Source organism: Alosa alosa, chromosome 1, assembly GCF_017589495.1.
Source record: "Alosa alosa isolate M-15738 ecotype Scorff River chromosome 1, AALO_Geno_1.1, whole genome shotgun sequence".
Taxonomy (NCBI): Eukaryota; Metazoa; Chordata; class Actinopteri; order Clupeiformes; family Clupeidae; genus Alosa; species Alosa alosa.
The window spans coordinates 46,552,349-46,579,172 of NC_063189.1; the positions used below are offsets into that span (position 1 = coordinate 46,552,349).

General features: G+C 41.9%; 4 protein-coding genes and 1 pseudogene across 8 annotated transcripts in view; 2 read left to right on the top strand and 3 right to left on the bottom strand.

The window, feature by feature from the left end:
* Positions 1 to 10,456, top strand: part of LOC125304795 (oxysterol-binding protein-related protein 1-like) — a 29,545-nt gene extending 19,089 nt beyond the window's left edge. The window contains exons 17-28 of one of the 4 annotated variants that reach the window (XM_048259331.1): positions 1,161 to 1,239; positions 1,748 to 1,882; positions 2,269 to 2,366; positions 2,770 to 2,952; positions 3,076 to 3,183; positions 3,728 to 3,817; positions 4,060 to 4,186; positions 6,782 to 6,898; positions 7,560 to 7,683; positions 7,822 to 7,912; positions 8,377 to 8,397; positions 8,674 to 10,456. In XM_048259331.1, the coding sequence (XP_048115288.1) occupies positions 1,161 to 1,239; positions 1,748 to 1,882; positions 2,269 to 2,366; positions 2,770 to 2,952; positions 3,076 to 3,183; positions 3,728 to 3,817; positions 4,060 to 4,186; positions 6,782 to 6,898; positions 7,560 to 7,683; positions 7,822 to 7,912; positions 8,377 to 8,397; positions 8,674 to 8,776 (1,276 nt within the window). In that variant the 3' untranslated portion in view covers positions 8,777 to 10,456. The remainder of the gene's footprint in view (positions 1 to 1,160; positions 1,240 to 1,747; positions 1,883 to 2,268; positions 2,367 to 2,769; positions 2,953 to 3,075; positions 3,184 to 3,727; positions 3,818 to 4,059; positions 4,187 to 6,781; positions 6,899 to 7,559; positions 7,684 to 7,821; positions 7,913 to 8,376; positions 8,398 to 8,673) is intronic. The other 3 variants (XM_048259398.1, XM_048259479.1, XM_048259557.1) reach the window with 3 other exon arrangements.
* On the top strand, positions 4,743 to 6,348 carry LOC125305499 (annotated as a pseudogene).
* Positions 10,457 to 10,526: 70 nt separating the features above from the next.
* Positions 10,527 to 16,599, bottom strand: LOC125304529 (putative GPI-anchored protein pfl2). The gene is made up of 11 exons (XM_048258939.1): positions 16,457 to 16,599; positions 16,123 to 16,279; positions 15,925 to 15,978; positions 14,939 to 15,607; positions 14,507 to 14,677; positions 14,067 to 14,423; positions 13,896 to 13,973; positions 12,716 to 13,525; positions 11,873 to 12,544; positions 11,483 to 11,653; positions 10,527 to 11,290 (listed from the first exon to the last, which is right to left on the bottom strand). The coding sequence occupies exons 2-11, from the start codon at positions 16,277 to 16,279 to the stop codon at positions 10,608 to 10,610; spliced, it is 3,822 nt and encodes a 1,273-aa protein (XP_048114896.1). The 5' UTR covers positions 16,457 to 16,599; the 3' UTR covers positions 10,527 to 10,607.
* Positions 16,600 to 18,047: 1,448 nt separating this feature from the next.
* Positions 18,048 to 20,778, bottom strand: LOC125305375 (pollen-specific leucine-rich repeat extensin-like protein 4). 2 transcript variants are annotated; one of them, XM_048260180.1, is made up of 6 exons: positions 20,443 to 20,778; positions 20,175 to 20,228; positions 19,787 to 20,037; positions 19,393 to 19,657; positions 18,535 to 19,254; positions 18,048 to 18,150 (listed from the first exon to the last, which is right to left on the bottom strand). In XM_048260180.1, exons 1-5 carry the CDS (start codon positions 20,585 to 20,587, stop codon positions 18,542 to 18,544), a joined length of 1,428 nt encoding a protein of 475 aa, XP_048116137.1. In that variant the 5' UTR covers positions 20,588 to 20,778; the 3' UTR covers positions 18,048 to 18,150; positions 18,535 to 18,541. The 2 variants fall into 2 exon arrangements, with proteins under 2 accessions (XP_048116137.1, XP_048116058.1); XM_048260101.1 differs by having other exon boundaries at positions 19,393 to 20,037.
* A 404-nt stretch (positions 20,779 to 21,182) lies between these two features.
* Positions 21,183 to 24,192, bottom strand: LOC125305128. The gene is made up of 7 exons (XM_048259775.1): positions 24,156 to 24,192; positions 23,830 to 23,995; positions 23,650 to 23,703; positions 22,471 to 23,316; positions 22,164 to 22,271; positions 21,398 to 22,058; positions 21,183 to 21,304 (listed from the first exon to the last, which is right to left on the bottom strand). The coding sequence occupies exons 1-7, from the start codon at positions 24,159 to 24,161 to the stop codon at positions 21,259 to 21,261; spliced, it is 1,887 nt and encodes a 628-aa protein (XP_048115732.1). The 5' UTR covers positions 24,162 to 24,192; the 3' UTR covers positions 21,183 to 21,258.
* Between the last annotated feature and the right edge of the window lie 2,632 nt (positions 24,193 to 26,824).

Consider the following 26,824-nt stretch of genomic DNA (forward strand, 5'->3'; position numbering starts at 1 on the left):
CTCTCTCTCTTATGCTCTCTCTATCTCTCTCTCTCTCTTTCTCTCTCTCTCTCTCTCGCTCCTCCCTCCCCACTTGACACCGACTCATTCACAGATCCATGCGAACTCCACGGCCGGTCACATGAGAGCAGGTCAAACACAGACAGACTGCTCATTAGCTGTAGTGTCGCATGTCTCTTTCCAGAGATCAGGCCTCCATAAAGAGTGTTAGTGTTTTTAACTCAACAGCAGGTGAAAAGATACTGTGAATGTGGACTCCCAGCAGCACACAGAGAGTGGTGAACTTCTATCAACAGTCATGAGTTTGTTGAGTTCTGGCATATGGAGACATTATGGCATATATGCCCTACTCTGACCTCGATGGTGTTGAAAAACAATTAACTGAGGACACAAAAAGTCAACAGAATGTCCTAAAACTGAGGTGTGTTCAAAGAGAATTACCTCCGCAGACTGTTTGTGAGTGTTGGCTAACATTCGCCAAAAGCTCAAGGCAAACAGAAACCCGTTGCAAACGTTCGCCTAGTTTCCTCATTTGAACTCCACCTCTGGTCTGTGTTATTAAATTGCAGCAATTAAAATGTGTTAAGTAAGTACATGTAATCCTTTAAAAGAAGGTGATTAAGATGTAGAGTTGTAAATTTAATTGAGAAAAGATCATTTGTAATTTTGTAATTTTGCAGGCAGGTCAGACTGATGGTTTATAAGTCATGTTCAGCTAAATGTGTATGTAGGGCAATTCCACGAAAAATGGACGTTTTGTCACATCCATAACGCCAGTGAAATGCCTTGACATGATGTGAATGATAACATACATTTTTTGTGCATTTTTTATCATGTACATTCTTCAGCCAAAAATAGCAAATGCTCAAATTTCATGTAATCATTCAGATCATACCATACCATAACATTTTATTGGCGTTATGGATGTTACAAAAAATGTAATTTTCCATGGAATTGCCCTGTAGATGTTTTTCATTTGCTAAAACTCCCATGACCATTGGCAAGTTGTGTAAGTGGTGTTGAGACGAGCATGGGCACGTGGGGTATAAATATGCACAGCTTGTGCTGCCTGAGGGCCAGACTAAAGTGTCTTACAACACTGCCTTTTCCTTATACACACAGCGCATTCATAGTTTGCTTGTGGCTCTCTCCTCCTCCAGCAGGACATGTCTGCCCACTCCCATGTTCTCCAGGAATGACGTCAGCATCTGGAGTATCCTGAAGAAGTGCATTGGGATGGTGAGCTCACGTCACTATAAATAATACACACACACGACTCTGTTAGCGCCAAAGGCCTCTTTTATACAGCATTAATCAGACTCACTTAAGCAGACGCATCATATTTAATTGTACATTTTCATCAGGCCCAGACAAGGCACTAGCAGAGAGACCATTCATAACAGCTTGACGACTAATTTCCTCTCTTTAAAGTCTGCTTTCCTAGTTCCATTCAGTGGTGGTTGTTTTTAGCTCTTCATTTTTATTTGTATGGGCCTGTCTAGGTTCCTAGAGTAAGATACACAACAGTGCTTTAGTGCCCCACATGGCATAGTACAACCTGTAGGCCTGTGTAATATTTTATTAAACCTTAAATATTCATATACAGACAGACATGTTCAAACATGTAGAAATGGTTCTGTCACATACCATTCCTGTATGTATATATAATGTATAGGACACAGACATTTCTGTATACAATACTGAAGGAGTGTTCCACTCTTGTTCTATTTGTCCCACTCTTTCTTAGGAGCTCTCTAAAATCGCCATGCCAGTGGCCCTTAATGAGCCCCTGAGCTTCCTGCAGCGGCTGACGGAGTACATGGAGCACACGTACCTCATCCACCAGGCCAACACGTCCACCGACTCCATCGAGAGGATGACGGTCAGTAACAGAGCTGCCATTTCTCAGCACAGAGGGTATTAGTCAACCAGCGGTAGGGATTTACCGGTGTGAGAATCTCTTCACAAGTCTGCCAGTGAGACAAGTCCCACTGAGCCACGCTTGTTTGTGACAGCTGGCTTACGGCAGGTTAAAAGCCCAATTGGTAAGAAAATGCAGACGGACAGACATGTTGTCTGTTTGCTTGTCCCAGCTGGGTTGGCTTGAGCCCACACTTTGCATGGGAGAACATTAATGTGACAGAGAATGGGACAGGCCCGTGAGGGAGCGGAGAGCTCATGAAATATTCAGCGGCATATTCATTGTGATGGGTGAGAATTATGCAAGCATGGTGGTGGTGCTGACGCGGGTGTGTGTTTGTGTGGCAGTGTGTGGCGGCGTTTGCTGTCTCGGCGGTGGCATCCCAGTGGGAGAGGACCGGAAAGCCCTTCAACCCTCTTCTGGGAGAGACCTATGAGCTGATCAGGTGAGACTCACACTGACAAGTTACAAATCGCTAGTTACATTTACATTCATGAGGCAGACATGCTTATCCAACAGGACCAACAGCAAATGCACATGCACTATTGTACTCATGTGTGTGTACTCCCTAGGAATTCCATGATCTATTATTCTGGTGTCGCACCATGATCTTTTAGAAATGATATGGTAATATGATATTTAAAACACCACCACTGTGACATGAGCATTGTTGACTCATTCACATCATTGTCAACACTCACTGATCATTATTGTAAATTGACTAAGATTGGCCTCAACACATCCTGAAGCCTCTCTAGCTGCACTACTCTGTTCTGCACCTTGCATTTTTGACAAACTAGCAATCTTCACCTTTTGACCCTCAATGACCCTCTCCTGTCTCGGCCCAGAGAGGACCTGGGCTTCAGGTGGATGTCGGAGCAAGTGAGCCACCACCCTCCGGTCAGTGCCTTCCACGCCGAGGGGCTGGAGAATGACTTTGTTTTCCATGGCACCATCTACCCCAAGCTCAAGTTCTGGGGCAAGAGCGTCGAGGCCGAGCCCAAAGGCAGCATCACGCTGGAGCTCCCCAAGTGAGTTCCTCCTCTGGGACGTTCTCGCCCATTAGAACTACTATATGTGTTTGTGCCTGTTTACTGTTGATTTGTGTTTTCTGAGGTGTTCTTTAAACACGAGTGTGAATGTGTCTTCCGTAGACACAAAGAGTCCTACACCTGGACCAACCCCACATGCTGCGTCCACAACATCATTGTGGGTCAACTGTGGATTGAGCAGTATGGCAATGTGGAGGTCATAAATCACAAGTAAGGCCATTACACTGATCTTCAACATTTTATAGTAGTGTCTATGTGTGTTGCCCTACTATATGTGTGGAAGCCAAACATCAAGAAATGAGAAACAGCAATACTGTCAATGCAGTTTTGGCAGGGACATAAAATGTTGTGTTTTGCTTTCAAAGCACATCATCAGCGCGAGGGAAAGTGTGAACGAGCGCAAGTCAGCTGAAGTCACTCTACCATTCTGACTGAATTAGAAGAGCAGACTGATTGCTATAACTGGATGGAAAAAGTGCTTAAATTATCATGTTTTTTCTTGTGTCAGCAAAGGCTACTCCCAAAGAAACACGTGCAGCTGAAATGCTTCAGTACACATAAAAACGTGAAAAAAATTTGAATCTAAAAATGCTGGAGCATCAAAGTTTGCAAAACAAAAAATGTTTGGCTATGACTAGTTTGAGAGTTAACACTTTAGTGCTTATTTATTTAGTCATGTTTAGCTTGTATAGACAAAAAGGTTGCTTCATGGGAATATGGAAAAGGCTAATAGATGTGTTTTATCGCTTAACAGAACTGGAGAGAAATGCTGTCTGAGCTTTAAACCCTGTGGTATTTTTGGAAAAGAACTCCACAAAGTTGAAGGCTACATATATGACAAAAGGTAACTTGTTAACAAGATGGCTATAATCCCAATTTAATTGTAAGTCCTTAACATTCTAAATACTTGAATTCAATTCAGTGATTCTGAAGAATTCTGCACTTCCTACTTTTAGCAGAAACATATAGAATATAGGAAAGCAAGAGAAATGTGACAACAATTGTATAAATTAAGGATAATCATATTAAGAAAATAACACAAACTATACACAATGTATTTCTTCTCTGTCTATAACCCTCTTACAGCAAGAAAAAGATCTGTGCCATCTATGGCAAGTGGACCGAGTGTCTGTACACAGTGGACCCGGCCACTTTTGATGCCCACAAGAAAGCCGACAAGAAGAATGTAGAGGACAAGAAGAGCAGCAAACAGGTAACAGCACTGCAAACACTGCTTATCCACTGCAAACACTGCTTATCCACCACTGCAATCACTGCTTATCCATTTTTTTTACATTTACATTACATTTAGCAGACACTTCTTGACCAAAGTGACTTACATATGTCAGCTATATTACAAGGGATCACATTGTCCCTGGAGCAACTTGGGGTTAAGTGCCTTGCTCAAGGGCACAACGGTGGTAGCCGGGAATTGAACCGACAACTTTCAGGCTTTCAGTCAACTTTCAAACACTACTTATCAACTGCAAACACTGCTTATCCACAACTGCAAACACTGCTTATCCACCACTGCAAACACTGCTTATCCGCTACTGCAAACACTGCTTATCCACTGCAAACACTACTTATCAACTGCAAACACTGCTTATCAACTGCAAACACTACTTATCAACTGCAAACACTGCTTATCAACTGCAAACACTACTTATCCACTGCAAACACTGCTTATCCACCACTGCTTATCCACTGCAAACACTGCTTATCCACTGCAAACACTGCTTATCCACCACTGCTTATCCACTGCAAACACTGCTTGTCTAACAAATCTTACAAATCTTGTCTAACAATTCTTATATTAAGATCAAAAATCTAGTTGGTATTGTTTCTAGTATAAAGACACTTACCTTGCACTTTCTCTTAAAATCATTTGACTTAATTTCATTGGAGTTTCATTGGAGACTAATTTTAAGACGTCTTATCAAGACAAACAAATTTGCACTAGCAACCAAATTTGCTTAAAACAAGCTACCGGTAATCTTAATCTTGGTTAGTTGCAGTGTATTAGATATGGGGCACTAGCAATTAAGTCAGTTTGGTTCTTGTGTGTGCGTGTGTGAGTGTGTGTGTGTGTGTGTGTGTGTGTGAGTGAGAGTTGTTCTCTCTCAGGTCACTTCTTATTTGAATGCTTTCAACATCCTAGATAAATTTCAGTCAGGTTTTAGAAAACTTCATAGCACCGAATCTGTTCTTCTTAAGGTGCAGAATGATATTCTTTGCTCAGTAGATAATGGTTCTTGTGCCCTCTTAGCACTTCTTGACCTTAGTGCTGCTTTTGATACCTTAGCATCCTGTTAAAACGTCTGGAGGTTGAAGTTGGTCTGCAAGTGGTGGTGTTGAAATGGTTCACATCATATCTGAATGATAGAACATTCTCTGTAAGATTAGGTAATTGCTCTTCGTCCATTGCTCCTATCAAATGTGGTGTCCCTCAGGGTTCCATTTTAGGCCCTCTGCTATTCTCCCTCTATATGCTGCCTCTTGGCTCCATTTTTAACAAACATAACATTCAATATCACTGCTATGCTGATGACTCTCAATTCTATCTGCCATTAACAGCCGAAAGTTCCTGCACCTTGGAAAGCCTGTTTAACTGCCTTAATGACATAAAGAGTTGGATGGCTGCAAATTTCTTACAATTTAATGAAAAGAAAACAGAGATAATTATTTTTGTTCCACTCAGCTCTGTTCCTAAGATAAGAAATGCACTTGGGCCACTGGCTGTAAATTGCCACAGTGAGGTCAGAAATCTAGGTGTTTTCCTAGATTCCTCTTTGAATTTTAATAAGCAAGTCAGTAGTGTGGTTAAGGGAAGCTTTTTTCAACTAAGACAAATAGCTAAATTAAAGCCCTGGCTCTCATATACTGACTTAGAAACTGTAATGCATGCTTTTGTTACATCTAGGCTGGACTATTGTAACTCTGTATTTAGGTCTGAACCAATCTACCCTTGCTAGACTTCAATTAGTCCAAAATGCAGGAGCTAGGCTTCTTACTGGAACAAAGAAACATATGCACATAAGTCCTGTGCTGGCCCAACTCCATTGGTTACCTGTCAAATACAGAATTCATTTTAAAGTTTTACTTTTTGTTTTCAAAGCCCTAAATGGAATGGCACCACAGTATATCTGTGACCTTTTAAGTCCCTACTGTCCTTCTAGGCCACTGAGGTCTTCCTCACAACTTCTATCAGTCCCAAAGGCAACCCTTAAAACTAAAGCTGATAGAGCTTTTTCTGTTGCTGCCCCTAGACTCTGGAATAATCTCCCTATAGAAATTAAGTCCTGTCCCACCATCAGTAGTTTTAAATCAAATCTAAAAACCCATCTATTTTCTTTGGCCTATAATGTCCATTAATTTCTCCCCTTGTTTGTTTTTTTATTTTCTATTTTTTAATCTTATTTCTATTTCTTTTTTGCATTATATTAACTGGCATCTAACTTTACTGTACACCTTTCTCTAGGCCTATAGTAGTAGTAGTTTCAGTAACCATATGTTTATTTTTATCTACAATCATAATCTGTTTATTATTATTATTATTATTATTATTATTATTATTATATTTATTTATTTATTTATTTATTTATTTATTTATTTATTTTTTTTCATTTATTTATTTTTATGTTTTGTCATTTATGTCATTATTTTTGTTTTTATTACTGTTTATTTTATTTCTGAGCATCTTGGGTCAATGACATTGCGTTTAAGTGTACTATATAAATAAATATGACTTGACTTGACTTATGTGAGCACATTATCCTGGTGTGGTGCTCCTCTGCTGTGCCTCCAGAACACTGTGGACGAAGAGCCGGAGGAGATGCCCGTCCCCGACGCAGAGACGGTGCAGGTCATCCCCGGCAGCGAGCTCATCTGGAGAATATGCCCCCGCCCAGAGAACTCAGCCCAGGTGATCCGCTCACACGGAGCCCCTAACTGACCAAGAGAGGCACAGACCACTCTTACTGTCCACAACACAGGGTTCCTACGGGTCATGGAATTTTTGGAATATCATGGAATTTTGGAAAGTCTATTCCAGATATGGAAAGTCTTATAATTTTATAATTTCGGGGGCAAAGTCATGGAATATCATGGAATTTTGTAGCAGTTCAAAATTTAATGTACCAAAATACATTAATACAAATATATTTCCACTCAGAATTGGTGTATATCTGTATATCTATAGCTTTACTGCTTGTAGTTGTGGTTAGTCCAACTTTGTTTATTCAATGCCCATTTATTAATCTCCCACTCTAAAAAAGTAAAAGATTATTGAACGCTACGCGACTGTTCTGAAATCTTTGGTGGTACTGTATATTGTACCATTTATTATATAGTAGGTCATGGAAATTCAGATTTTTTGTCAGGGAAAGTCAGAGAAAAGTCATGGAATTTTACATTTGTCTTAGAGTGAGAACCCTGACAACAACTAAGCATCCTCTGTGTCTTGTGTCAGTGACAAACATGTTCTGGTTTTCATTGTGTTTGTGATTATTGTATATTAGCTAAATAATAGATTTAGCAACTAGAGGCTGATTGAGGTTCTGTCAGTCACTCATACTTTTCCACAGTTCTACGCTTTCTCAACGTTTGCCATGCAACTGAATGAGCTGGAGAAGGAAATGGAGGGAGTCCTGCCCAGTACAGACTGCCGCCTCCGACCAGACATCCGTGCAATGGAGAACGGAGACATAGGTAGCGATATTCGTATGCATGTCTAATGTCTGATTTATGTGTTCTATAAGGAGTGTTATGAATGACGTGTAAATGCATGTGTCAGTCACATCCTGATTGATCAACTCAATCCGGGCTTGATGCTTGGTGCTTGTTCAGATCTTGCCAGTGCCGAGAAGAAGCGGCTGGAGGAGAAACAGCGAGCTGCACGGAAAACCCGCTCCAAATCCAACGACGACTGGAAAACCAGGTCAGTGTGGCTGTGTTGTTATTGGGTGGGGCGCTTTAGACTGAGGCGAGTTTTTGACGTCATCACACACACGAGCAGTGGGAAACTGCTTTTTGTTGTCTGCTTGTACTCTGCACAATGACAATAAAGTTGAATCTAATCTAAGAGACTTGAAGCAACAAACAATTCAAAGTCAAAGTAAGAAATGGCTTTGGCATGCTCACATGAATCCAAGTTTATCATGCTGAACGTGACAACATTGTTGTTATTATTACTTCATTTTATCCTTTAATTATCTATTAGTACATCACAAATGATCATACTATAGACACATCTACTTGAAGTGAACAATAAATTGTTCCAGTAGTGTGAGTTTCTGAGGTATATGTGTGGATTAGTGTAATATTACATGTCAGCAGCAGCTCAGTTCTTGTCTTGTATCATCCTGTCTTGCATTGGCTGTCTGTTCTGATGGGTCTGAGAAGTCATCCTGCCCTGGGCCCCAGGTTTGACATCTACAGTCATTTTGAGCTCCACCTAGACTTGATTGCAGTGTCTAATAGTGTGAATTTAGAATTCTGTAGCTCCCCCCTCAGGACAGCAAATGAACTGCAAGCTTTTAATGAAAAGTAATCCTTCTGCTGTTTGTGTTTGTTTCACAGTGTGCTTTTGTGTGGGCTCTGTTTCAGCATGCATAGCAAACAATGTACTTTTCTCCATCTCCATCAAATTAACAGTCTGTATCTGTTTTGTTCTCCCTCTTTATTTCATGTGGTTCCCAGGTGGTTTCATCAGGGACCAAACCCTCACAATGGAGCACCGGACTGGCTCTACTCCAGCGGCTACTGGGACAGGGACTACTCTCAGCTCCCGGACATCTACTAATTACCTCCCCCCATGGTGTAAGGGCGTCCACTCTGTTCACACACGTCCCAACTCTAACTCAGTGCCGTCTTTGTTCTTGTCTATATCTACAGTATGTGTGGAAAGTTGCCCTGGGAAGGCCTTGGAGGTTAGATAGCTGTTTATTCGGGGAAGGACATTATGTGAGGATGTACAATGGCTGGCTGGTCAGGAAAATAATGAGAGTGGATGAAAGAGAGATATCTGACCGGCTGAACAGATCAACTCAGGCGAGGGGAACCTGTGAAGGTTAGACCGTAGCTGGTTTATGGTTGGCAAGAGTGAAGAACCATGCACACCATCCATAGCCTATAATGGTCTTCCTTAAAGCACAAACATTGAGCCTTCAGTGTGATTTTGCTGTGAACAGTAATTGACCAAGTAAATTTGCATTTATCTCCTAAAATAGGTCTGTTCTGAAACTACAGACTGCTATAGGTTTTGCTTGCTTTTTATTTGTATTTATTTGACTTTTTTTCTTATTTTTGAAATGACTTCAGTAGAATGTGATCCATTATTTCTCTATTTCCTTCTCAATATTCTCTTCATCCTACATACTACAGGGATTATTTGTACAGTACCAGACATTTTTACTTGAACTCTCTCTCTCCTCTGTATATGCCATTTGACAAAAGGTGACAGACTTGTTACTGCAGCTCATCAGACTGTTGTCAAACTCTGAACTTTTAAAACAACATTGCTACTAGATTTCATAGATGTATGTATTTCTGACTGTATATCTTCACATATATTCTCCTGAAAGGAGTTAATTAGCAAGTGCTAGTTTTATAGGCTGACTGTAGTCAGCACTGTCTCAGAATGTTTTTTTTTTCAAATGTATTTAACGCTGCATGCACACAGTTAATTTATAAATGGAGAAGCTTAGAGTCTTGCCCTAGCTACAATGACTTTTTGTCCAGTGGCACACAGTTAATATTTGTTGACTACTTTATTTGTTTAGTGCAGTTTAAGATGAGAGTTGTGTGTGTGACTGCGTGTGTTTATGTGCAGACGTGTGTGGGTGCATCATTACATTTATTCTAAAGTATGTATCACTTTGAACCTCTTACACATCTGTAATGTCAGCTTTTAGTCAAGTCCTTAAAAATCTCATTGATAAAGAAATAAATATGCTTGGTGCAGATCCCAAAGTGCTTAGAGCATCTGGAAATGCTGTAGATTTGTCAACACCATCATATTATTAAATAGAGAACACTTGTTATGAACTGTACCTAAAGAAGTCATGAAGCTGTAACTTGACATGCTATCCACTTGCCACATGAAGTTCTGCAGCTGTATAAGATATTGGGATGAAATGCCAACTAAAATATGACTCCCATAACACCCCCAAAAGTAATAATAATTGACTTCTCTGCCTGTATCTAGACTCAGCTCTACCTTTACTATGCAAACATGTATTGCACACACAGCTTTCTGCTGACTCCCCCTGGTGGCTCATCTGTACACTGACAGCACTCCTCTATTTCTTGACATGTAGCTGCTGTGTAAAGTGTTCATAAAAATTGTACTATAAAAATTAGATTAGGCCGTCGTGGCCTGATGCGTGTTTGTTCTTAACTTATGTCATTCTTTGTCAATATCATGAAAACAAAGTAAAAAGCATTTCTATTGTTGCTAAATAAAGGCTTAATATTAACTTTATATCTCTGTCTTCTCATTGAATTTGACGAGCAATTTCTGAAAAGCCCTAAAGAACAACAAATAATGCATCTATATCCATATCAGCTTTATTGACTGTTCAGGCTCAGTCTGGCAAATATGTGTCCATCTTGGTGCGTATAATCTCCCACTTCTACTTGCTCTGGTCAGCATGGTGTGTGGCAATGCGGACCACGGCAGGCGAATAGACGGTACGGCCCTCCTCGGTGATGAGCTGCAGGAACTGGGCCTGACCGCTGCCCCCCTGAGAGCCACTGAGGCTGGCCGAGGGGATGGAGAGGGACAGGATGCCCGCCACGTCGTCTCGTCTCACCCTCACAGCCGACGAGGCGCCCCCGGGGGCCCCCAGGAGAGCAGTCTCCTGCTTCGTCCTGTCATCGGTGCACAACAGGAAATTGGGCAGACTGATTTCCACGGTGTCTGTGTCTGGGAAGGAGGCTGAAGGGCGAACTGAGTCCGCAGCAGTGGCGGCCTTAGCTGAGGGGGCCACGTCTTGGGCTCTTTTTTGGTGTTGGGGGTGGTCAGCAGCCTGGACGGTGCTCTCTCGGGGCCATCCAGGGTCCTGTTGGAGGTTGTGACTGGAGGGCTGGGGAGACTTCTCGGCCATGAGAACGTGCCCAGGCCCGAAGGCTCGGATGTAGGCGCTGCCATTGAAGGGCGGCTGGAACAGGACCTGGGTGCAGAGAGTGCCCTCGTCGCTGCTATGGGGCAGATGGTACAAAGTCCACATCTGATCGACCGAGGTCTTGAAGACGGTGTCGACGGGAGTTCCTCGTCCAGTCACTGCATCCTCAGTGTGTTGTTGCTGCTCCTCAGCTGAAAAGCAACATTCAGTAAAACGAAATAGTTTCACAGCCATTTTCCAAAACCAAATCACTCAATTAACACACCATCTTACAGCAATGGAGGTATTCCAATTGTCCTTAGATCATCATGTATGAATATGACTGTCAGGTGAGATCTGAGAGAATTATCAAGATGCGCCCCAGTGGGTTAACCATTCTCTACCTTGTACAATTTCAGTCTGTATGCTCTTTGTTGGTGGAGCTGTTGTCTCGTCTCCAGCGTAGGGGGGGGCTGTGAGCTGGCTGCCTGAGGCAGGGTTCTGATCTCCCTGCATGTCTCTGGCTGTCTCGTCCACACTCACACATGACACCTGAATACTGGCATGCACACAGCCTGCAACAACAAACACGCCACAGCAAATAAAACCATATCTGGAATTTGGAATCCTCCTATCATATGGGCTCGTTGTAAATGCTCATCATCTTGATTATGGGTCACACTATGTAGTTTAGAATGAATAGTTGCATGCAGCCATATCATTTATCCAGTTGGATGGTTCCAAAAGACACTGCTAGACGTTCTGTGTATGATGCTGCCAGGGGGTAGTGTTACCTAACACAGAGGAGGTTCTTGGTGGTATTCCAGGGGAAGTCCCCCTGTCTGTTGTTCCTCTGGATCTACTCATGTCCCCCTCCTGACTGGGAACTGCAGCCAATGTTATATTAGTTGAATCGGTGGCCTCTACTACGTCTGGATTTTCTTCAGTGGTAGTAGTGGTGAATATCTGAGCAGGTGCATCGGCTGCAAGCCCTCTCTCCTCAGAGGGGACTTGTTTGAGGGGTGACGGCTCTAAGATGTCAACAACAGAATCAGATGTCCCTGTGGTCAAGCTTAAATCATCTGTCCCTGTGTTGTCATTCACTGTTGCCTGACTGGACACGGTGGGAAAGGACACTCTGTGGTCTACACTGTCCTCTGCCGGCTGGCATGGAGATTCTTCTGTGACGTCTCCCGAACGTCCAGTCGAAACTGCCTCCAAGTCCTTGGGGACAACAATTCCTTCTATTTCAATCCTATCAAAGGTTTCCGTTTCTGAGCTTTCAAGTAGTCCACTCTTTAACAGGAATCCTTCACTGTCAGAAGAATTAGTTTTGTCATTAACCACAGATGAGGTACAAGAAGCTCCATCAACAGATGGCTGCAGTGCTGTTGCCTCTTCTCTGGCCAGCCCAATAGGGAGAGGTGAAACAAGCTCTAACTCCAATAGTGCAGTCTGAGGTACCTCTGCAACAGCAACCAAAACATTATTAATAACTATGTATGTGGATAAACATTAATGTCACCAGTAATGCTCCAGATTAAGTAAGTGTTGTGCCATTACTACTTCTGAATAAAATCCTAAATGCATTTATTCCGAGTCTATGCATACCATGAATACCATTTTATGAGTATTACCTGGTTCAAGACAAGTGACTGGAGAAAGTATGGGTGATGCATCTGTCTGCAGTGTCTGTGGAACTGGTGCTGTCTCAGTAATCTTACTCATGTTCTGCTCACAGGAACTGGTGACAACAGTCGTGCTGTCCATGTTCTCCTCTACTGGTTCTGAAACTAACCTCTCTGTGGTGTACGTTCCACAACATATCGGTGTTGCAGACTCCACATTCTCTTGGAGCATGTTCTCTGCTCTTTCCGGACATTCAGTGTTGTCACTTCCAGAACTTTCAGCTAGTAATACTAATTCTACAGCAGTAGCAGGATTGAGAGCATCTTCCACAGATGGTTCTTGTACTTCTGTCTCTTCATCTCTCTGTACAGTGCAGAGTGGTGAAACTGTCTCACACGGGATGCATGCAGTATTAGAATTGAGAGCATCTTCCACAGATGGTTCTTGTGCTTCTGTCTTTTCATCTCTCTGTACAGTGCAGAGTGGTGAAACAGTCTCACATGGGATGCATGCAGTGTTGCTTGCATTCAGATCATCCTCATCAGCAGTGCTGGTCAGACTAGTGTGCTCATCGACCGAGTCTGATGTTTCCTCAGGTTGATGTTGTCTGAAAGGTGGAAGTTCAGAGTTGTCGAATGCCGAAAACTCACGCATTTCCTTGACTACATTCAAATGGTCTGCATCAGCCATCTCACTCAGGTTCATCTGAACAGGACTTCCCACAGATGTCACATTTTTCAATGTGTGGATGTCAGCTGTCTCCACAGTGCTGAGAGGAGACACACTTTCAGCCTCAGACATAACAGTCTGAGGTGTCTCTGTAAGACAAATGTTTTCTAGTTAAATACTCTCTTCCTGCCATATGACATATGATGATATAAAAAATAAAAAAAATATTTAAAAAATTATATAAAAATTGCACGTTACATTGCAATAGATTATTTTTACACCACAAAATCATATCAAACTGCATTTACACTGATAGTACAAACTGCATTTACACTGATAGTACTATCAGTGTAAATGCGGTTTGACATAATTTTGTGGTGTAAAATTAATCTATAACAATGTAACGTGCAATTTTTATATATTTTTTTATATATATATTTTTTTTTTTTTTTTATGATAGTAGATCGTAATGATTAGATAGCAATGATTATTTAGCATTACCTTTATTTATTTATTTACCTGCTAAACAAAAAGGGTCTGGAGAAACATCCTGTGATACACCTGCCTGCCTCATGTCTCCATCCACATCAGTCACACCTTGAAATGGTGAAGTTAGTCTGTAACTGATCTTAGAAGCACTTCCAACAAACATGACAACAGCACTTACAGTAATTCACCAAAGGACCTTACCTGACTCAGCTACTCTCTCTAGAGATATTCTAGGAGGAGTGTCCCTTTCAGTTATCTCTCCATCATTTGGTAGACTTTCAGAAGACTCTCTGTTACCTTCCAATACCCCAACAACCTCCGCTACACACTCTTCTGACAGTTGTACTACCATGGATTTGAATTTGTCAGCTGAATCAGCCCGGCCCACTGTTTCTGCCATCAGTGATTTTTGTTTATCTTCAGACTCGTCAGACAGATCATTCGAGCTCATCGGATGTGAACCAGGCTTTGCTGAACTGTCAGCTGCTTGTTCAGCTGGACCTTCAATATCACTAGTTGTGATATAATTTTTTGCTGGTTCAGGTGGACATTCTATGACTGTGAAACATATCAACAGGTCAACTCATTATGGAGTGTACATAATATTTACTTGCACCATGCATATTAACAAACAAACATACCTGTTATAGAGGTCTTTGGAGATATTCTGGGTGACGTGTCTCTGTCTGACTGCTCTGACTGGTCATCCACTTTTTCAACACTATCCTCAGTTTTCATCAAATGTGCTGAGAATACTTTGACCAGGCTGCGTTTTGATGATACGCCCATAATCTTAAATGATTCTTGAGATGCTTTGAAGGACAACAATCAGCTTCAGGACTTCAACAATCAGCTTCAAATCAAGCTTTTTATTAGGAAGACTAATAACTATAACTAATATTGTAGAAACTTGTGCAGATGAGTGAGCAGGTGTGTGTGTGTGTGTGTGTGTGTGTGAGAGAGAGAGAGAGAGAGAGAGAGGGAGTGTGTGTGTGTGTGAGAGAGAGAGAGAGAGAGAGAGAGAGAGAGAGAGAGAGAGAGAGGGAGAGTGTGTGTGTGTTTCAAAGGCCTACCTGCCATTTTCAGTGTTTCTGCATGTTTCTCCATGTCCCCTGAGTTCTCTTCTTGTGCTGTTGGGATGAGAGGCTTGTCTACAATCTCTGAATTCTGCAGCTCACCAGATTCTATATCCACTGCAGACTGTGGAGGAAGACAATCCTCCTTGGACGGAACTCTTTCAAACACCACCATTCCACCCGAGTCCATCTCGAGAGCACACTCCTCTGTCCCGTCCATGTCAGTCACAGAGGGTGTGCTGGTGACACTGAACCTCACAGAGGAAGCTGAAGTGGGGCGGCTGTCAAGTTGGAACACTATCGCATCTGGAAGTTTCTCTGAGTGAACTACGATGACATCGGCAGAAGGAGCCATTGCAGACTCAATCAGAACAGTTTCCTGGACCTCGGGGAAGTCGCTTGTTGATGGAACCCTCTGGAAGACTGCTGACTGAACCCTAGCTAAAGGAGGGTCAGCAGGGCTGGTTGGACTCTTAGGCTGTGCCAAGGAGGGCTGAACATCTATCCGCTGACTGATATCCAAGGCATCATCCGCCAGACGGCAGCTAACAAGACTGGTTGACTCAGTGGGGAGAAGGTCCTGACACATCTCTGCAGGCTCCCCACAGGGTAACATGGCCTGATCTGGAGAATCTCGCCAACTTTTCATCTGAACTTGGCCACGCTCTAATTAACATGAAAAACGTTTCTTATGTGTAAAAACAGCTTTAAAAATACAAAAAAATGTAAATGTCTCAAAGAACTAATGCATGCACCAATCATAAATGATGTAGGACTCAGAAATGACGGGATGGAGAAAGAGAAGAGAATTACAGTCAGAGATTGATATTGAACATGTAACAAAACTGTAATATTGCTCACAAGAAGGCTCTAAGTCTTCAATATCAGCCATTAATTTAAAAATGCAATATGTAATGAGGAAAAGGCCTATCAAATAAAGGGTTAAGGTAATAAAACGTCATTAGTGAAAAATGTCATCTTACCTCGCATTTTCTGATAAAGATGTATGACTTGATGAAGGTCGTGGGAAGGGGCATCTGAATGTAATTTGTGCAAACAAAGAAATTTCATTAGGCCTAAGTAGCCATGCTGTAGTTCACTGATGTAGGATAATAGTATAAAAAGGAACCGCTCTTTTTATAGGCCTACAGTATTTGTTGCCATTAGCCTACACGACTTACGGTCTCTGTGCATTAGGAGGTCCTTGCAATACGCAGCGATAAACTGTTGTATATGCTGTGGTTCCTCAATTTTTATCGCACGACACGCACATTCCAGGATACTCTTCAACCCATACGGAATCAAGAGCGTCGGGCGGCAGACATTCCAGCACGCCATCTGGGAAATTAGTATCGAAAAAAGTAAACGCATTAGGCCTACCACACATAGACCTTCATCACACGACTTTATGCAGCGTTTGGCCATCACTGACCGTCAGTAGGCTACCAATAACTAAATATTTAGAAGTAATAATTCGTGGAATGTATTTTACTGAACATAATGGCATGGGCCTACTTTGACAGGACGAGCTAACCCAGCGAGGACCACAGGACACTAACGTTAGATTCCTCCAGATAGAATTCATTTATAAATCTGTCACCATCGCCTACGTCACAATCCCAGTCGTTGATCAACGAAATTCGCCTGCGAAGCAAATGTAGGCTATTTATGCTTTTATCCAATGATTTCATTGAATCCCTGTTGTAATGGTCTATCTAATCACATTGTTTATCTTAAGAGGTTAGTCGAATAAAAATAAAGGCAAGGTTGATGTCCCCGGTCCGTGTAACGCTTTGCAGTGCTTTGTTCTATTTGCTCCATCCATCCAAATAAAAAATGTGTTCAATAATCCAATTTAAATTTTTTTTTACTGGTCAGCAAATAGATAATTGCTGCTATTTTCTACATTTGTCATTAGTCACACAAGATAAAGAAAAAAACAGAAACTGGATTGGAAACAAACGTAAAATTCAGTTAATATTGGATTTTTGCCTATTTTACCGTTTTTGTTGGGCTGAACCACAAGCGTAGTGGGGTGACCTGATAGGCCTACATATAACAGAGCGCGCAGTGTTGGTGATCCCATTTTATCAGCGGATGTAGAGATGGAGGGCTATCAAACACAGTTCAGCTTGCATCAAGGTGCCAAGTGATTGATAATGTCAGCTCGAGACCAGAACTTCAGATGCAGAGGGAGACATTGCTGCGTCCTGACACTTATGAGTAGGCTAGCCTACTGTTCTACTCATCTCTCATAGGTAGAGAAGAGCTGTTCTGGGAGGCTTTGGAGACGTACATGAGCATTACCAATGGACTTGAGCCGCAGTAGCCTACAGGCCAATGTACTGTAGGCTATTTGCTGTTGAAATTAATAAATGGATAAACTGGTAAATTATTCACTGTTGTGTCTTCGTTTAAAGTGTTAAATAAGCAAAAACGCCCCATGTCAAACAGTGCTTGGGGTAGCCTATTCATGGGTTTCATCAGGTCCCTTTACACGTGTATTAATCAAGCACCATGCAGTCTGCATTCATAATCAAGGTGCATGTATACACCTGTGGAAAGGGACCTGATGAAACCCATGAATAGGCCTGTACTGCTCTGGGCCTGTATAGCCTAAACTGACGGATGGCAAAGCAATCTGCTTTGGTGAATTGTTTGCTATGGTAGGCTATGGCATATGGCCATGGTATTCAAATATAGCCTACTATATGTTCAACATAGGTTGAAAGTTATGTTTAACGTCCCATCTCCCAAAAATCGGCGAAGTTTTATTTATTAATCTATAAAGTAATGAGTAAAAAGCCCGAAGAACTTCAGGCGGCGCTCTCGTCGACCAGCTAGATGGTGTTCTCCCCCCGGTGCTTGTGGTTCAGTCCAACCACAAGCGCAAAAATGGAAAATTGAAAATTTACGCATTATTTCAATTCTTAACGTCTGAACAGAAAACCATAACTGTGCTCAATTGAAAATCAAAATAAGCATCAATAACCCCTTTACTGTGCCGTCCTAAAGAATAGATAACATATTTTAAAGCCTATTTTTATATTTTTTTCATGTGAATTCTGAAAATAGAACACAACACTGCAAAGCATTACACGGACCGTCCACCATAAGATACTTTATTATATTAATTAGAAAAGTCTTTATCTAGTTGTCTTCTTACAATCTTCTGAATCCATCTCTGCATACTAGATCTGTAAGAGAAACTGAGAGAATATATGAAAAGATTAGCCTACTGCTTTGTAGTGCTTTGCTTTTTAACTGTATATTGAGGGCATTTAAATTTTAAATTATAACAATTAAAACTAATTAACAGCAGGTCTCTGAGGCATATTTAGCCTAACTAACGAATAAATGTCTCATTAAAATTTGGTCTGTAATTAATAACTAGTATCATTAAATGGATCACAAATTTTGTTTAACTAATGATTTGATGATTGATGGTTTAAAACACATAAGCACACTTTAAGATTAATTTGATTAGGATGCTTAATTCAATTAGGGGGGAAAACATAGGCTACATGCATCATACATTAAGCCTTCAGTATTCTTATACCTTCTTTTGTTTTGCACAAGTACTTGTATCGTACCTGCTGATTAAAACTGGGGATGGATGTGACAATTTGGATTGTACGGGCACCTCCTGTTTGGTGCGTTAGAGGTTGGCATTTCACCCTCCCTCTGAGGCATGGGTCCAGGGTAATATGAAGCACAGCCAAATGCAGGGGGGTAAAGGGACCTGGGACATCCTGAGGGAGATTGTTGGTTCACGGGTAACAAGACAGGGTCAGGGGAACTGGTGGAGTCAGGACTATTGGGGGTATTTTGACATGGAGCGGATGGGACTTGGCTGGGAGCACACACCCTCAGAGGATAGCCAGGTGGGGCATCATGGCATCTCCTGGGCATTGCTGCTCCCATATTAGGCCACATGAAACAAGGACAAGGAGGACACCAGGGGTATAGCCCCTGAGGGGGCCAAAAATGGTAAAGGGGAAAATGTGGCGGAGGGGGGAACCACACGGATCCCGGTCGATAGCACCCATAGAGGGGCCCATGGGGAGGGGGAGGTCGATGGTAGTGGGCTTCAGGTGGCTGGCACCAGTGTGTTCCAGCCGGGCCAGTACAAGTTTCAGGCCGCTGCTGTAGCTGCGGCTGTAGGCGAGACTGAGACTGAGCACTGTTAGGGGGATGCCTGTCCCCATCTCTGCTGTCATAGGGAGCCCACCTCTTTCTGTCCTCCGTGGTGCCGTCGCTGGGGCCCAAAGAACTTTTCTTCAGCTGAACGGAGAGTTGCTCTGTGACAGTGTCTGAGAACAAAAAAATAGATATGTACATTATCCATGTGAACAAATATCTCACCATGTGTGTGCTTCACTAAAATTACCCAGCGAGAACATACCCACACTGGGAGAACAGAATCACCCCTTTCATGAACTGCCTCTCACCTGTTGTGGCACCAGTTGGATTGGTCTGGACGGCCATCGCTGTGGAACAAGCTGAAGGTTTCACTTCATGCTGTGCATTGGTGTTTGTGTGATTCCTGGGGGGATCTTTGAGTGGATGGACACAAGCGGTGCCTCTTGCCCCTTGATTCAGAGCCTGTTTTGGAGATTCTGGAAGTCTTGTCCTTGTGTCAGTTGCTTTTTGTATTGACAGAGAACTTTTAGGACACAATGGGACTGAATCCACTTGGCTTTTCACTTGAGCAATCTGGTTGGCAAACAAAGCATTCAGCATTTTAGACTGGGCACTGGCATCAATTCCTTTGATAATTTTGAATGGCTCTGAAGGACAGGTATTTCTCCCAGCACTAAGGTTTTGTTTGCCCTCTGGGTGAACCTTCTGCTTGGTGTCTCCGGCAGCCCTTCCAGGATCATTACTCTTGACCAGAGAGTTTGGTGGTGCAGTTGGTGGTACATTTGATTTTGCTCCGTTCGTGTTGTTAGTGTCATCATATTGATGTCCCCATGAAAGCAAGTCTACTTCTCCAGTGATGCAAAGTTCATTATATTCATGGTCAACATTTGAGGTGACATTATACCCCTCTTTCTTGAGCTCCTCTTCAAATCCATCTCCACTTATTCGATCAGCTGTTTTGAAGAACATACATACATACACACACACACACACACACACACACACAGTCAGTAAATCTATTTAGACTGGATTGACATGGTAGAAATAGATTAAATGGCTGAGCCTGACTGAAAGAGATCATTCAACCTACCCAAATTGTTGTGGAATTCTCGCACAAGTTTTCTAAGGTCAAATGATTCATTTTCTGTAAACCAACATCACAGTATCAGCAGGTTGCACAAACTAATCAGGTGCCTGACAGATCAACGTTCTAGACTGTGATAAATCCAATAGCTTCTAACGTTAACGTTAACGTTATCATTATGCAACTGTAACTCACAATAACTAAAGTTAACGTTGATTAAACATGGGTCCTGCTGCCTTAAATTATGTAGGCCTATTTAATGTGGTTTTGTTACCGGCTTTGTATTTCATCAGTTCCGTGAAGTAGTACCAGGCAAAGAATCCAAGATTACTCGGTCTTTTCTTCAATGCTGCTTTAGAAAACCCCTCCAGAAGTGTGGGAAGGCCGCTGGGGACAACGTTAGCATGCTGTTTTAACATCCTTTCTCGTCCTTAATGTGATGCTTATGTAAAGCAGAAACGTTAGGCCTTTTTAGCACTGCAACCTTAGCATTCGAAGACGTCGATATATCCTTTAGAAATATAGAACATAATGAAAAGACCAGCGTGATCATTTCTTCGCTAACTGCCTGACCATTGTTGTTTATGTTTCAATTTTATGTCGCTGTGATACGGTTGTTCTACAAAATTCCAACCATGGTTCTAACCAGAGCCATACAAGAACGTTTCTAGGTCAGTGGTTCTGATCAAAGATTTCAGAGTGGATTGTAGCGCTCTATTGGTTCTAACCAAAGATTCTAGAACAGAGCTCTGTTCTAGAATCTTTGGTTCTAACTGTTAAAACAGGAAAATGTAGCCTACAAACAGGCGACTCACTCAAATTCGATTAAGTGTGGCTGTCTGACTGCTTTCACCTACTGTAGGGTACTGATTGAATGAATAACTGATTACACTTTCGCTTTTCAGCACCTTGGACAACACCCTCTGTCAAGCAGGCCAGGCCTAGCACATGTGCATCATGACATGCTTGATCATTTTCAGCATTCCACGGATTAAACAACAACAAGAAAACATTCAGTTTCTTATGCTTTTATTTATCCAAGCATTATTACTATTGATAGTATCAGGGTATGTGCATGTGTATAAAGTATTCATTTTTTCAAGGAAGAATCTTGTGGTGGTTGTTGTCCTGTTGTCCTGTTAAGTTAAATACATTGTTTACAGAATTAATTACAGACAGTAATTTATAGATTTATGAAAAAATAACTTCATCAGAACATATGGACCTACTTTTTCACAGTAATTTCAATTGACCAATGACACATTGGTTCACTTGGTATGCACTCCCTCACATTGTCTAGGTCATTGCTGGCAGCGTATGTGGGATTGATACCACGGACGATCACTGGTGAACAGGCCGTGTTCCCTTGATCAGAAGTCACATGATAGAACAGAGGTCGACTGCACTCAGGATCACTACTGAAGGGGTCTACTGGAAAATAGATTGACAGATACTGTTTGATCCAGTTCCTTTGTGCACCTGATCTTGGTGTCTCTTTGTTTGTATTTGGAGATGTGTCACTGGGTTGGTTTCCCTTCCTCTCAGCGTCCTCGTCATTCACAAGAACATAATTTGGAGTGTTGATGAGGTGGACGTGAGACAGGATAGATGGCTTGGGTAACTGTCCTCTCTCCTCCTGACTTGGTTCCGATGGTTCCGATTTAGAGGAAGGAGAATAATTTCCTGACATGGTTGTTTGGTCCTTATTCTTAGGGGATTCATAGCTGTCGGGCTGTGATGGTGAGGGGTTGCTAGTTGGCTGCTTTGCTCCGGTTTCCTCTGTCATCTGGTGGAGAGTCCAGACCTGGTTAACAGAACTCTGAAGTGCTAAGTTTATATTTGGACTGTTCATCTTCAACCCAAGTGTGACAGCTTGCAGTAGCGCCTCATCTGGATGTTAACAGTGAACAAATATTTCACAAGATGTGTAACCTCTATAATCATTTGAATTTGAAAATGAAAGATTAGAAAAAAAAGATTAATTTTAATGAGGACCTGCTTTAGCATGTCCAGCGTTAGCCTCTAGAGTTTTTTGAAGGTGTCCAGGGCATCCTCCAGTGCTGCTCGATACTGTGATGCCTGTTATTCTTGACTTTGAAATATCTGGGGAAAGTAGAGATCACTGAAAACACCAAACTGCTCAGTCCTCACACACACACCATCACATCTCTAAATTCAACAATCTCTGCTACTACCTGCTACTAGTAACTGGATCATACAGTGTATGCAACTGAACATACAGTGTATATCCAATGGTTTATTGTACCAGAGTAGTCATACACAAAGTATCTGTATTCCATACCTGTTTGTTTTTTCAACTGAGTGGACTGCAATATTTTCTTCATCAGCCTGTCTCTCTCAGCAATGGCCGCCTTGATGGAGACTGCAGTTGTGGGTTTTGCTTGGGTTCTTTTCAACATAGGCTCGTCTGCCATTCTGAAAGATTCCATTAACTGGATGGTTTTTATGGTTTCCTGTGTGCCTGAACTCACTGAGGTGTCATGGGCACACGGTGTGTCCTGTTCAGAAAGATGTGTTATCTCCGTCTCTCCAACGTGCTCTGATGAGGTGTTTTCATTGGTTAGAGAAGCCAGGTCATTCAGTGAATCAGTCACATCCTGCACTGAAGGCACTTTGTGAAACACCACCACATCAGGGCCAACGTTAGTCTGAGAGCCTGACCCATCAGGTCTCTGTTCCAAAGCTTCCACACTGGAATGGGCGGGTGAGGGACAAGGCCGCTGGTCACTGTTTTGGAAAACGATGACGTCAGGAAGGTTGTCTGAGTGAACAATGATCATGGGCTTGGACGGAGGCCTCATTGCTTGGATCAAGACTAAGCTTTCATTGGATGCCCCCTTCTCTAGAGGTCCCCTCAGGAACACTGCTGACTGGACAGATGAGAGGGTGCCCTGCGCCTCCGTCTCCAGGCATGGAACATGGATGCTGTCCCAAGAACCATCTGCACCTCCTGACACCGAACGAATCGGGGCATTTTCAGCAATGTCTGAACTACAGACAGGTTCTGCATTCACAGTCGGAGGTGTAGGCAAGGATGCTACTTGGACGGGACGTGCATACGGGATCTCATCTAGCACGGCGTCAGAGAGGCAAGGTGCTAAACTGGCCGAACTTACTACACAATGTCCTATATGAGAAAGAAAAGACATGGAATAAAGACTAAGCTATTCATAGTGTCTAGCGTGACCGTATGATAAGAAATGTACACAGCTACATCTCATTTGTATCCACTTCACTGGTTAATCAATAGCAATAGTTATGCTGCAGACTATCATTGTGGACAGGTAACAGTGAAACTATACAGTTACAACAAATGCCTTCATTCCAGTGGTGTTTCCTCCAACATTTCTTTGAAGAAAAAAAAACTCTGATACACTAAAATCATTACAATAGCTTAAGAATGTTTTCCACAATGTATTAGCTATTTTTAAAAGGACAGCAATCCAAACTTCATACATACCTTTCATGAATCTCAGGAGAGCTGTTAGATCTTGAACGGAAAGCTCAGGGTGTTCTGTCAAAAAATACCAGTTATCACATACATACTATAATAAAACTCAGCATGTATTTGTCCTTTATGTCAAGCCATTTATAGCCAGCATACAATGACATTGTTTACATGCACACGTGGGCAACACACCTTTCCGTAAGCAGAGAAGCTCATTGCAATAAAATGCCATGTATTCAGCTATATTTGATGGCTCCTCCACCATCACTGCATGACTGATAGCCTTTAACACACTCTTTAAGCCATATGGAATAATGAGTGTTGGCAGAGACTTCAGGATCTTCTCTGGAGATGCTGTCTGTTAAACACAAATAGGGTAGCATAGGTGTGTCGTAAAACTACTATAGATCATACTGACATTATATATTACACAAAAAAAATGGATGATGAGTTAATCTGTCTAGTTTACAGAATATTCTGACAGTATATTGCACCCTACAAGTTATTCATCAACCTACCCCCATGGCTGCCAAGTTAGCACTCTGGCATGCACTGTTTTTTCCATGAGTTATGAACTGTGTCACAATTGTGGGTGTGACTCATTAACATTCTTTTTAGACATGTGACACAAACCAGCTGACTGTGTTGGTTGGAATGTTCTTTGCCACTGAGTTACATTAACAGCAGATGAGCTTCATCAGGGTTGAAGGATACAAGGATACAAGGAAGTTTATTGTCACATGCATATAGATAGATAGATAGATAGATAGATAGATAGATAGATAGATAGATAGATAGATACTTTTATTGATCCCCAGGGGAAATTCAAATTCATCTAGTTACTGGAAGTAAGAAATGCAGTGAAATTATGTCTGGTGTCAGCCTATTTGTGCATTTATGGAGGGGCATAAGAAAGGTGGGGGAGGATTGGGATTGGGGGCACCAACAAGGAGCACCCAAGAGCAAACTTCCAGGGTTGAAGTTGAGTTAATTAGCCAATATTATTGGAGGGTATTTGGCTTTGTCTTTGTTGACAACTGTCTGAAATAACAAATGGTGTTCATGAACATATGTTTGTATATAATTATAGTGTGATATAGTGTAATATAAATGCTTATTCCTTATTTAATGTGTTGTAGCCTACTGTATGTCTGTTGTAAGTCTTGCAAATGAGTCAGGTGAGGCCTACCAGGTGATCAGTGGTTAATTATCTACAGCATACCATATGTCTGGTCCCAGTGTGTGTCCTGCTTATCCAGTTCCAGTTAAGATTAATTATTGAATGTTTTGTTTACTTTTGTAGAAAGTAGAACAACCAAGAACATACTGTATGTCCTTTCAGAGCCCTGGCCTCATATCCTGTGTTGCCCTCTGTGTTGGGCCTTCCTGCTTTGTCCACCACCAGCTCCTTGGTCTTGCTAAACCAATTTGCCATGGTTTAGAAGTGATGGCTACACTCTCTAGAGCTAGATGGTCAGGGAGCTACAGTAGGGCTAAGTAGTAAATCTCCTAAAACTTTATATGAAAATACTTTAGTCTAAGTGGGATAATTAGAGATAGAGACATAAAAACAAATAAAACAAAAGGTCACCTCGATCATCACATTAATGAATGCTATCCACAATTGGCCATGCCACTGGAATATTGATATATGCCATGCCTCTCACCACATGCTGTGCGTGTGAGCTAGGAGCAATTAGCATGAGCTGCGTTTATGATGATCTGAAAACCTTCAATGGCATTCCCACTGGGTTAGAGGCATCACTAATGAGTGTTGATCCATTAAAAGTGACTGGATCAACGGCTGGCTGATCTCATCATGAGCCTTATGCCCTTGGCAGTTTAAGGCTAGAGTGCCTGCTCAAAATTCATAACCCTGCCAGGATATTTGGTAGGTTCTTTAGTTATGTCCCTCAACAAAGTTTTCAAAGGTCTGCACATACTGTATACAGACATGATTGAATTTGTAGGTACTTTTACAAGTTATTGAAAGAATACTTAGATTGCTTTCACACTGGGTCCGTTTAACTGGACAGTACCCGAGTGTGATTACTCCCCGCTAGCCCTGTCCCAGCTAGTCTCTGTTCACATTACATTTTTGTTTGCTGACCTGGGTCTGTTTATGTCATAAACACTAGCTTCTATTTACCAATATCGCTTGGCAATGTCACGAAAACAACCATTTATTTCCTGGTTTTGGAACAGATAGCATTTAAACTGCATCGGAGTTCTAACAAACCGTACCCCAGACCATTGTTTTCTAGTGGACCCTAGTCTGGACCTGGGTTTGGTGGACTGCGTTCACATTAGTCAAAATCTCTAAACCATCGATCCAAACGAACTTGGATCCGGATCAAACGGTCTAGTGTAAATGTGTCGTTGTATATGAGGCGTTATATAATATTATTGGGGACTCTCTGGGGGCCCTCTGTCAGAACCCACCCCCACCCCGCTAGTGGCACCCCTGTCTGCATGGCTTTGGTATTTCATAAAGTAAAGCAAAGAAAGTTTGAAAAGAGATTATTTGGTGTTTATTTTATGTATATATTCTAAAATGTTCCTGACAGATTTGTAGGTACCCTTAAAAAAGATGATAAATGATTGTATTATAGTGATGTTTAAACTTGTTTGACCTTAACTAGTATTGCAGATGTATTTGATATTGTCTTTAGTCATTTAGCCTATATAAATGGAAAAAAGTAGTGACTGCAGTTTGGTATCATTGTGTGTACCTAATTGAACATGGACCAGAGAAATCGATCACTTTTTGGACAACAGTCGACTCCTTGAGTAGTGGAATTGGCTACGATGCATATTGTCAGAATTCTTCAGGAGAAATGTTCTTTGGATTGAAGAAAAGAAAGGGGAGCTTTTTGACAAGTCACATCAGAAAACAAAACACACAGAACACACAGAATCTCAGGACTAAAAATTGTAGCATACAGCCCAGTGTCAGAGAGCTCAGACTCAGGTCATGGGTCCTCAAACAGGATAACAGGACCCAAAAACACACAGCTAAAAACATCTAAGAATGGTTTGATGATAGTGGACTGCTCTAAAGTGACCACCTATGAGTCAAGCCCTGAATCCCATTGAACATCTCTGGAAAGAGAAGAAACATACAGTGAGGAACGTAGCATTCAAACTGCAGTTAATACTCAGTAAGAGTGAGCAAAACCAGCTGTTG